This window comes from Octopus sinensis, linkage group LG10, assembly GCF_006345805.1.
Source record: "Octopus sinensis linkage group LG10, ASM634580v1, whole genome shotgun sequence".
Classification (NCBI taxonomy): Eukaryota; Metazoa; Mollusca; class Cephalopoda; order Octopoda; family Octopodidae; genus Octopus; species Octopus sinensis.
Genome location: NC_043006.1, coordinates 40,707,796 through 40,719,935, shown reverse-complemented (window position 1 = coordinate 40,719,935; position 12,140 = coordinate 40,707,796). Strand labels below are relative to the sequence as shown.

General features: G+C 41.4%; 1 protein-coding gene across 2 annotated transcripts in view; it reads left to right on the top strand.

Annotated features, from left to right (window-relative positions):
* The window catches only part of LOC115216520 (dihydrofolate reductase), an 18,171-nt gene extending 6,714 nt beyond the window's left edge, over positions 1-11,457 (top strand). For both annotated transcript variants that reach the window (XM_029785959.2, XM_029785958.2), the window contains exons 2-6: positions 251-300; positions 2,919-3,024; positions 6,718-6,841; positions 8,318-8,433; positions 11,313-11,457. In XM_029785959.2, coding sequence (XP_029641819.1) covers positions 251-300; positions 2,919-3,024; positions 6,718-6,841; positions 8,318-8,433; positions 11,313-11,388 — 472 coding nt within the window. In that variant the 3' untranslated portion in view covers positions 11,389-11,457. The remainder of the gene's footprint in view (positions 1-250; positions 301-2,918; positions 3,025-6,717; positions 6,842-8,317; positions 8,434-11,312) is intronic.
* The last annotated feature ends 683 nt before the right edge of the window (positions 11,458-12,140 follow it).

Genomic DNA, 12,140 nt, shown 5'->3' with positions numbered 1-12,140 from the left:
TGATTAGGAAGCAAGCTTCTTACCACACAGCCACATCTACACCTGCATTGTTTATTTTTAGAATGACATTGTAGGCTATGTATGATAGGTTGGCTCTGGCTAGATTCAACATGAAAGAAGTAGAATATTTATTCATACCATGTGTGACTTGTTTAAATTCTAAAAGGTTAAACATTATCATCACTGTCTGTGTTAATGCTGCCATTCTTTTCCTAACCTTAACATTTTCCACATTTTTTTCTTTTTTTAGGAAAGAGATGGCTTTCTTCTCCTTCATTACTAAAAAGTCAGAAGATCCAGGTTAGAGCTTTTTCTCTCTCTCTTGCTTGCTTTTCATTTGTTTTTCTTTTCTTTTCTTTCTTTTTTACCTAGCTGTTTTCGATTATAGAACTACAGCCTTACTGGCAGGGCACCATACTAGAGGTTCCAGTTGACTCTATCAACACTTGTTTCATCATCATTTAACGTCTGTTGCCCGTGCTGGCATGGGTTGGACGGCTTGACCAGAGTTGGCACGCTGGAAAGTTGCACCAGACTCCAGTCTAATTTGGTGTGGTTTTCTACCACTGGATGCCTTTCGTAACACCAACTGCCCCAAGTGTGTAATGGGCACTTTTATATGCCACTGGCATTGGATTCCATTTGCATGACACCGGGGCACTTTTACATGCCTCCGGCACAGGTGTGATGCTGATATCTATCACGACTGCAATTTTGCTGGGCTTGATGGGTCTTCTTCTCAAGCACAACATAATGCCAAAGATCTGTTATTGCCACCGTGAGGCAATTGTATTTATTTTATCAATTTCTATTACGGGGACGTAAACACACCAGCATCGGTTGTCAAGCGATGTTGGGGGGACAAACATTTACACATACATATATACGACAGGCTTCTTTCAGTTTCTGTTTACCAAATCCACCCACAAGGCTTTGGTCAGCTATAGTAGAAGACACTTGCCCAAGGTGTCATGCAGTGGTACTGAATCTGGAACCATGTGGTTGGTAAGCAAGCTACTTTCCACACAGCCACTCCTGCATCTACACTTTATAAATTTCATGAAACTACTGCAATTTATTTTCATTAATTGTTTTTTTTTCTTTCGTTTCTTTAACTCCTGTAATAAATTTTTATACAATAAAATTTATTAAAGAAAACAAACTTTTGTACTATAAAAATTACTAAATTAAAAAGAGTGTTAATTCTGCCACACCCTGCATGTACCCTACTAAAAGTAATGAGTAATTCTTCAATTTAATGTTAAACTGATGAACAGGGCCTTAGGTTCAATTCAGGCAGCTATGTGAAGCTGGTGGAGAGGGTTGCTGCTCAAATGCCATATGTGTGGCCACAGGATTTGGCGCCTTGCCATATCCTCTGAAAGTGTCAGAAGTGGTTGTTGGCGAATTTCTACAACTTTATCAGCCCAAGTTTCTGGCCTCCTCATTCCCCCCCTCCCCATTGTAATCCCATAGATTATTATATGTAGGGCACACCTGAGAAAGAGACCAACCCCTCTGTCTGCAACAGCAAGGCTAAGCTGTTGGCTTCCTAAGGATTCTGAAGAACACATGAGCCATGGTGAAAGTTGAGTTATATCCCATCTATAGTCTAGGTTGGTGTCTTGATTTTTTTTTTAAGATACTTTAATTTTTGGATGGGATATTGTGTTTTTGTTTCCTTTATGCAGACTGTCAAATTCATCCCAAACACCCTCCAGACACACATACACACACACACACATCAGTCATTCATTTTACATGTTGGCATGGGTTAGATGAATACATATCAAACCATTGTTTTATGGTTGGGTGTTCTTCCTGCCATTAACCCTCACCTGTTTTTCAAGTAAGGAAAGTTTTCATTCTCCTTGTCTTTGAAGGAGTAGAGCCACCTTACAATTTATTGACAGCAGAATGACAGCAACCAATATCTTGTTTAGTTCAGCTGATGATGATGATAGTGCGTGTGTGTGTATATATATATATATATATATATAAATGTACATGTGTGTGTAGAGAGAGAGATGTGTAACATGGGTTTTGTAGTTCCCATCACTTACAAGGCCTTGGTTAGCCCTAGGTTGTAGTAGAAGATACTTGTCCAATAACCTCCAATTTTCCATGTTTGCATAGGTCAGACTGAATTTGTTGAGGCAGATTTCTATGGCCAGATGCCCTTCCTGCTGCTAGCCCTCACCTGTTCTCAGGCAAGGTAATATTTTCTCATGGCCAGATATGCTTTCCACTGTAGACTGGATACAAACAACCTTGCTCAAGATGACGATGCTCATTTACAATCATCATATGATGTCTTGACAAGAGTATGCACAAATCCATATACACACATACATGTGTGTGGTAAGAAGCTTGCTTCCCAACCACATGGTTCCGTGTCCAGTCCTACTGCGTGGCACCTTGGTCAAGTATCATCTACTATAGCCTCAGGTCGACCAAAGCCTTGCAAGTAAATAAATGGAGTTGACTTATACAAATTACTGCACATTAACCCGGAGTTTCTACCTTTGGATAGGTCACTACATCCTTGTTACTTGCGTGAATTTTGCTACCCTGGTAACTGTTTATTGAATTTTCCATGTTAACAGTAAACAAAGGATAATTCATTTATATATATATATGATGAGGTGTTAATCCCAAAACCATATGTTTAGGAAACAAGAGCTACTTAACCACACAGCCACGCTAGCACCTATACATTAATAAAATGTCTCTACAATCTGTTTGTATTGCCAATTCTGTATAATATATGCAATTATTCAGGGGTGGGGTTGTTAACCAAATATTGTTTAGAAGCTTCTGTATTTAAGTTCCTTGGCAGACAGATGAATTAGTGAACGGATGATTAGAGAAACAACTAGGAAGATGGTCATTTCATTTCGGTTTTGTTGTATTTACAGACAAGCAAAATGTAGTGGTAATGGGCCGGAAGACCTATGAAGGAATTCCAAAGAAATTCTTTCCACTCGCTAACAGAATCAACATTGTTCTCAGCAAAAGCATGCCGTAAGTATCTGTCTTCCTCTTCCCCCCCCCTCTCTCTCTCTCTCCTAGTGAAGTGAAAGGACTCAACTATTGGCCACATTGTTTTGCATTTAAAAAGTTTTAATGCATCTACTGAGTGGTTGGTGTTAGGAAGGGCATCCAGCTGTAAAAATCCTTTTCTACTCTAGGCCCGAAATTTTGGATGCAGTCGATTAGATCGACTCCAGTATGCAACTGGTACTTAATTTATTGACCCTGGGAAGATGAAAGGCAAAGTCGACCTCGGCAGAATTTGAACTCAGAACGTAAAGTCAGATAAAATACTGCTAAGCATTTCACCCAGCATGCTTACGTTTCTGCCAGCTCACCACCTTAAGCTGTAAAAGTCCTGCCAAAACAGTCACAGGAGTCTGGTGCAAGCTCCTGTCAAACCATCCCACCCATACCAGCATGAATAGCGGACATTAAATGATGATATATCAAGACACCTATTGTGTTGTTTCTCTTGGACAAGATACAAGAATTCTGCTTACTCCATTTTCATCCATGCTGGGCATAGCTTGGACAGTTCTATATTTAAGAGACAAGGAATTATGTACATTATTTACATTTGATGGGCATATGACATGGTTAAGAGCACGGGCTGCTAACTCCAAGATTCCGAGTTAAATTCCAGGCAATGACCTGAATAATAATAATAATAACATAAAAAAATACCTTAGGAATGAGAACCCAGGTTCGAAAAATTTCCCCTGAGGCATTTGATGAAGGCTGGAGGGTATATCAGCCGAAACGTGTTAACAACAAACAAGATGAGGACAAATATCCCTCAAATGTAAATAATGTATAGGTTAGACCGTTTGATAGGGGCTGGCCAGCTGTAGAACTGCACCATCTGTTTTGGCATGGTTTCTATAGCCGGATGCCCTTTCTAATACCAACCACTTTACAGAGTGTACTAGGTGCTTTTTATGTGGTGCAGACATGGACATATCTTGTGTAGCACCAGCACAGCTACTATTCACATAGTGCCAGTGTAGGTGTTTTTGATGTGGCACCAGCACCAGTATATGTAGATTTTTTTAGAAGAGGGAGAAATGGTAAATGTGTGTTATTTGCACCTTATGTGGGTTGGGGTGAGGTAAGGGGATATATATGCCACAGAATCCAGGAAACTAGTCCTATGAGCCTATGGCTCAGGATGGATTGTTGATCCTTTTTTTTGTACCGTTTCCAAGCAATGTTATTAAATTGAAAATTCCTCAAAAATTTAAGATTCATAGGCAAACAAGCTCAGACATGGCTGTGTCGCCACGCTGATTTGCAGCTGGCGAAAATTGAACTGCAGTCACCACGCTGGTGCAGCTGGTGAATTAAAAGATGCTCTACTGTAAGGTAAGACTTTCTGCTTCTGGAGTCCAGTAGGATTTGTTGCTTGTAGGTTTTATTTTTTGTACTAGCAAGGAGTCCTTACTGGATTCGGAGCTTTTTGTCTGCCTTGCAGTGGAGACGTGTGTGTTCTCACGTAATTGTGAGAATTATTGCTTGTATTGTGCCTTTTGAAGAACTTTAAGAATTGTGAGAACTGCTGTATGGGGGAGTGTTTTGCCTCCGAAGATTGAACAATTTTTATACCAATTTTTGTGGAAGTTGTGTTCCAGTAGTGGCGTTCCGGGTTCAACCTAGGTTTTTTGCAGTGTTCCTGAATTATTGACTTTCTTCTAAACTTATTTGACTTTCTCCTTTTTATTTATTGTGACTTTCTTTTGATTTCTTCCTTTCTGTTGTGCTTTCCCTTTTTTTTTGTATCTTCCTCATTTTTAAATCTATCATGAACTTTGTTTATTTGAACTTTTTACACATGGCAAAGAAGAATGAAGCCACTGCCTTGGAGTGGGAGGTTGTCCCGCCCAAGCAGTGGATTAAAGATCTTGGGAAGAGGACGGTGGTACTACGAACCTATTCTAGGTCGCGTGGTGCCATCACCCTCTTCAACAAGAGCACAATAGAAAGAGAGTTGGCAGACTGCCTGCCAACTATAAAATTTATTTCTCGGGGGACCAAATTTGCAACGGTGTGGTTGCTGTTTGGTACCCCCAAGGAAGCTAGCAGATTTGCTAGCGAGCCCCTCGAGGGAGATGAAATTTTGTTCTTCTCCACGTATTGTTGAAGAAAGATAAAAAGAGCCTGGGTATGCGGGCTGCCCCCGGGCACGGAGGCGGGATGGATCAAGGAGACCATCCGGCGAGGCCTGGGGGATAGCGGGCCCAGGCTGTTGAGTGCAAAGATTGCTCCCGCGGTCGACTGGGAGGGGTCAAAGGCAACTTTGAGCCTGTGGACCCCGGTGGCCGTGGGAGATATGGTATTTCCAGACTTCCTAAGAATGGCCGGGTACAGGTGCCCGGTGATACTCGAGGGACGCCCCCCCCCCCAAGTGTCACCTGTGCCTGGAGCCTGGCCATATCAAAAGGAACTGTCCCGGGGGCCGTGGTGGTGCCCTGGAGATTGAGAAGGAAAAGGTGCCCGCCACCCCCTCATTGGAGGGGGAGGCGGTGGAAGTCGTGGAGGAAGTTGCCCCCATGAAAAGAAAAAGACAGGTGAGCAACAATGGTTGCTCACCAAAGAATGCTCAGGCGGCGGAGGGGGATAGTGACCCCCCATGTATGCCGACGGAGCCCCCTGGTCTAGCAGCCTCAAAAAGAAAGAGGAACAGAGGTCGGGCAGCTGATGTTCCTGAGTCGCCGACGGAGCCGCAGGTGGGATGTGTGTCACCTGCGGATAGGGCTCCGTCAGTGGGAAGTGTGCCACTGACGGAGCAGTGTGAGGTCCCTTCCTGTGAAGAGGGGAGGTTTGTCCTCTTTTATCACAAGGAAGGGACAGTAAGTGAATTTTTGGACGGCTTGGGTGACCAAGAACGTGTTTACTCTGTCTGCTCAAGTTGTCCGATATGGCCTTCGCAGGTGGCTGCGGAAGCAGTTACTGAGGAAATTTTGTCAAAGATCACAGCGACCTTTGACAAGAAAGAATTTGCTTTCCTCTTTGCAGGCCCCGACCTGTCGATGCAGAGTTGTCTGCAGGCGGCAGGTCACTTAGTTTGGGGGACCTGACAAAGAGAATTGTAAGAAAGTTTGATATCGTTATAAAGAAACTTTGTATTCGAGGGTTTGTCGGTCGGTGGGCACCAATATCCTTCCCATCCGCATTATTTCGTTCCATTTCGTCTCATCCTGTCTATGTCCAGTCCACTTGCTTCTATCTATGTACTGCCCTCGTGGCAAATTTTATAAAATAAAGAAGCTTGCTCTCCAGCCGTATGGTTTCAGGTTCGGTCCCACTGCATGACATCTTGGGCAAATGTCTTCTTCTATAGCTTCGGGTTGACTAAAGCCTTGTAAGTGGATTTGGTTGATGGAAACTGAAAGAAGCCCATCATATATATATGTATGTGTGTGTGTCTGTTTGCCCCCCTACCACCATCACCACTTGACAACCGGTGTTTGTGTGTTTACATTGCCATAACTTAACGGTTCAGTGAAAGAATTCCTAGGGTCGATTTGTTTGACTAAAACCCTCCATAAAACAATAAAAGTTGATTTAACCGTTTCCTGAAAACTTGGTTTATTTTGTATAGAACTTGTTTCCCTAAACTTCCTATAGAAATTTATTCGCATCTTACCTTTCATTTTCTCTCTCCCCTTTTTATTATTCTTCTAGCAATGCTCCTGAAGGAGCTCACCTTGCCAGAGATTTAAAAGAAGCTATCGATTTATTCCAAAATGGTTCCATCAAAGATAAAGTGAACAAGCTTTTTATTATTGGTGGCAGCGGAGTGTACCAAGTAAGTTCCAGATCTTTGGTTTAGTTCCTTGTTTTGCTTTCTTTGTTACCTTTATGGCCTTAAACTGATAGTCAGATGTACAGCACTGATATCAGTTCCCGATTACCAACATCTTTAAAATGTTATCAGGCATGGCTGTGTGGTAAAAAGCTTGCTTCCCAACCACATGGTTCCGGGTTCAGTCTCACTGCTTGACACCCCAGGCAAGCATCTTCTATTATAGACTTGGACTGACCAAAGCCCTGTGAATGAATTTCATTATCATCATCATTATCATTTAACATCTTTTGTCCATGCTGGCATGGGTTGGATGGTTTGACCAGGGCTTGTAAGCTGAGGGGCTGCATCAGACTCCAGTGTGATTTGGCATGGTTTCTAAAGCTGGATGCCCTTCCTAATGCCAACCACTCCAGGAGTGTAATGGGTGCTTTTATGTGCCACCAGCATGGGTGCCATTTGCATGACACCAATATCTGCAACGACTACAATTTCACTTGGCTTGTTGGGTCTCCTTCTCAAGCACAGCTTATCACCAAGGGTCTCAGTCATTTGTCATTGCCTCCGTGTGGCCCAGCACTCAAAATGTGCTTTTGACATGCCGCCAGCATGAGTACTAGTTATGCGGCACTAGTAATGGCTACATTGCCTCTATGATGCCCAATACTCAAATGGTGTTTTTTATGCGCCACCGGCATGGGTGCCAGTTGTATATAAACCCATGTGTATGTGTGTGAGTCTGTCTGTTTGTCTTTCACCACTGCTTGACAACTGGTGTTGGTGGGTTTACATCCCAGTAACCTAGCAGTTAGGCAAAAGAGACTACTAGAAGAAGTGCCAGGCTTTAAAAAAAAATATCAAGTACTGGGGTTGATTCATTTGACTAAAAATTCTTCAAGGTGGTGCCCCAGCATGGCCACAGTCTACTGACTAAAACAAAGTAAAAACTTGTCTCTGATAAATTATCAAATTCATGTAAAATCCCCCTTTTAATGTCCAGATTTCCATGCTTGAATAACGTGAGTTCAGTTGTTCACCTGAGACAGATTTTCTATGGCTGGATGCCCTCCCTGTCATCAACTCTTGTTTCCAAGTAAGGTGATATTTCGCCATAATGAAGCCCTGTTCTCACAGAATATTGAGAATCTATGACCCTGCTTGAATGCTGGCCAGTATGCTAAATGGTTTAGGTCATAGGTTCCCCCAAGGCCCACCTAGAAATAGGGAGTGGCAAAAATGAATGGATGTTAATATTTAGAACCCTATTGAGGCAGTGCCTGAGGACTATACCCCCAAGGCCCATGGAGGAATAGTGGGTGGCAAAAATAGGTTAACTTTGCTTTGCATCCTTCTGTATTAAAATAAGAACCAGTCAGTATAATCGACGATAATCCATCACTTAAATTTAAAGTGTTGTGCTTTAGATGTGTCGGCTATGATAACAAATGTCTTCATATTTTTGCTTTCCATTTTCTCTAGGAAGTTCTCGAATCAAACTACGACATCCGACTTTATCTCACCAGAATACATGCAGACTTCGATGTTGATGTGTTTTTCCCAGAGTTTGAATCCAAACAATACAAGGAACTCAACAAGTAAAAATTTAAATTATTACAAGAGAAATTCCACCAAATTAATATTTGTCAGCGTCATCATTACAGAGAGTTAAATGAGATTATTAGGACAAGATCCTTAAGATTTCAGTGATGGTGCCTAAGCTAATATAAGTTAATTGAAACAAAGTTAATGAATGTGGAGGGCAGTCTTAGATTTTTACATTTGACCCTTTTGCTGCTGTATTTCTGTTGGGATGCTCTGTGTTTCTTTCAATTAATTTTAAATATAACAAAGAGTTTAGTAAAATAACTTAGTTACCGTTAAGCTGGTGTTAGGAACTTAAATTGTGACTAAGGTTTGGTGGAAGATTTTAATTCAAAACATGAAAACCAGGCATTTGTACCACAGAGCCAGTTTCAGCCAGGTTGGTATCAAAAGGGTTAAGAATATTGTTTCTCTATTATATATTTTAACCCTTTTGTTACCATATTTCTGTTGAGGTGCTCTGTGTTTCTTTCAATTAATTTGAAAACAAGACATTTGTACCACAGAACCAGTATCAAAAGGGTTAGGAATATGTTTCTCTATTATATATTTTAACCCTTTTGTTACCATATTTCCGTTGAGGTGCTCTGTGTTTCTTTCAATTAATTTTAAATATAACAAAGAATTTAGTAAAATAACATAGTTATCATTAAGCAAGTGTTAGGAACATAAATTGTGACTAAGGTTTGGTGGAAGATTTTAATTAAAAAACTTATGAAAACAAGACATTAGTACTACAGAGATGGAGGTGGTTTCAGCCAGGCTGGTATCGAAAGTGTTAATGCCATACATACAGGCATCTCTTTTATGGCTATGCCCCTCACTCCCTCTCTTAGCCAAAGGTCTTCCCCTTGCAGGCTCACATATGCTGGTGCCACATAGAAAATCACTTGTGTGCTGGTACCATGTAGAAAGCGCTCATGCCAGTAACACACGAAAGCATTCTGTAGTGCAACAACTTTCTTATTACATCATTTACATTCTGACTTCAAATTATACTGCAATCAATTTTGCCTTTCAACCTTATGAGATCAGTGGAATACAGTACCAGTAAAATACTGGGGATCAATGTAATCGCCTATATAGTTTCCCTAAATTTCTGGCCTTGCATCTACATCAGAAATTTGTATTGTGGTTAAGGAGAAATTTAGGTTGTGGTGAATGAGGCTGAAGGGACTAAAAACACTTACTTTGCCTCATCAGTCAAATCCTCAATAACTTCCTTCAAGATCCTCTTAGAAAGAATAATGAAAAGTGAAGGGTGATGTGCTGTCTTCCAATAAATTTGCTAAAAAAGTGAGCAACTGTGGTGAAAATGCCAAGAGTGAATAGGAAAACAACAGTTCTATATTTAAGAATTGAGGAATTATGTACATCATTTACATTTGATGGATATTTGTCCTCATCTTGTTTGTTGTTAACACAACGTTTCAGCTGATATACCCTCCAGCCTTCATCAAGTGTCTTGGGGAAATTTCGAACCTGGGTTCTCATTCCTAAGGTATTTTTCAATGTTAGCGTTAGTATTATTGTTGTTGTTGTTGTTGTTATTATCATTATTATTGTTGTTGTTGTTATTGTTATTATTATTATCATCATCATTATCATCATCATTCAGGTCACTACTTGGAATTGAACTCGGAATCTTGGGGTTAGTAACCTGCACTCTTAACCACATACCTTAGGAATGAGAACCCAGGTTCGAAAAATTTCCCCTGAGGCATTTGATGAAGGCTGGAGGGTATATCAGCCGAAACGTTGTGTTAACAACAAACAAGATGAGGACAAATATCCGTCAAATGTAAATAAGGGAAGCAACAGTTGGAACAGATCTCTTGGTCCTGGTGGTGAAGGTGATCGTAGATCATGAGGATCTCCCTATTTGCTCTCATTAGAGGGGCACCTCCTGTATCAGAAAAAAATCTGCGTTATTATTTATTTGTATAGCATGTATAGTTTTTGAGGGTGTGGGCTGTTGGTTAGAGTGTCCTTGAGCAAAGCACTTCATCTCATTTTATTCTCTGATCACTTCAACATCTGGCATGTGGCACACCATGCACCAAGTGAGCAAATGTAGAACACAATCATTTCACCACTATTAACGAATTGTGTGCACAGGTCATTTGATAAGAAATTGCTGAACCCTAATCTGTCATCTAGAACAGGAGTTCCATGAGTTATTTCAATCATTCCCTCCTCACATCTTTTTTTTTTGTTTTTTTTTGTGTAATCCTAGGAGTGGCTGTGTGGTAAGTAGCTCGCTTACAACCACATGGTTCTGGGTTCAGTCCCACTGCATGATACTTTGGGCAAGTGTCTTCTGTTATAGTCTCGGGCCAACCAAAGCCTTGTGAGTGGATTTGGCAGGCGGAAACTGAAAGAAGCCTGTCGTATATATGTATGTGTTTGTATGTCTGTGTTTGTCCCCCCCCCCCCCAACATCGCTTGACAACCGATGCTGGTGTGTTTACGTCCCCTTAACTTAGTGGTTCGGCAAACGAGACCGATAGAATAAGTACCAGGCTTACAAAGGATAAGTCCTGGGGTCGATTTGCTCAACTAAAGGCGGTGCTCCAGCATGGCCATGTCACATGACTGAAACAAGTAAAAGTGAATCCTCTTCATCCTTTATGTAACCCGATTTCATTATATTTCACTCATTAAGCAACCGTGTTACAAATAAAAAAATTTTTTTTCCTTTTTTAATTAACTCCCTTTTGGAAAAGTGGACGTCAAGGCTCATAGCCTCCAGATCCACTGGTCCAAAACTGAATTATTTCATGTTCTCTCAAAAGTTTATAAAACTCTACTAATGTCAATTATTTTGTTTTTAAATCCTAAAAAAATAACTATTTGTTGTTTATGCTTCTAGTGTTGAAGATGTTCCAAGTGAAGAACAAGAGGAAAATGGTATTAAATGGACCTACCATGTGTATGAAAGATGCTAACCTTTCTTCCACTAAATTAACAATATTGAGATTTATATTTATCATTACCAATAAACAACTTCATTGCTCTGTTGTTGTTTTTGTTGCTGTTATTGCTACGAAGAGGTGCTGGAAAGTTCTTGGCATTGGCTAAAAGAAACTGCGGGAGGATCAGATTCACACAATTTCTCCTAACCATTTATTGCAGCGGCCCTTCAGTTTTTCTAAGCCCTGTAAAAGAACTCGGAATGTTGAGCCTCCAACCAGGCCATTCGCAATACCCTCAAAGCCAGGAACTTTTCGACATCCCACCCCTCATGAAATGATAATAGAGCACTTGACTTAATATTTAATATCCTGTCATCATCATCATCATCATCATTTAGCGTCCGTTTTCCATGCTAGCATGGGTTGGACGGTTCAACTGGGGTTTGTGAAGCCAGAAGGCTGCATCAGGCCCAGTCTGATCTGGCAGTGTTTCTATGGCTGGATGCCCTTCCTAACGCCAACCACTCTGTGAGTGTAGTGGGTGGTTTTACGTGCCAGACGGAGCTGGCAAACGGCCACGAACGGATGGTGCTTATATGTGCCACCGGCACAGGGGCCAAGCGAGGCTGGCAACGGCCACGAACGGATGGTGCTTTTTACATGCCACCGTCATGGGGGCCAGGCGAGGCTGGCAACGGCCACGAACGGATGGTGCTTTTACGTGCCACCGGCACGGGGGCCTGTCTCGGGTTAAAATCCAGGTGGGGTTATGCTACAGAAGTTTT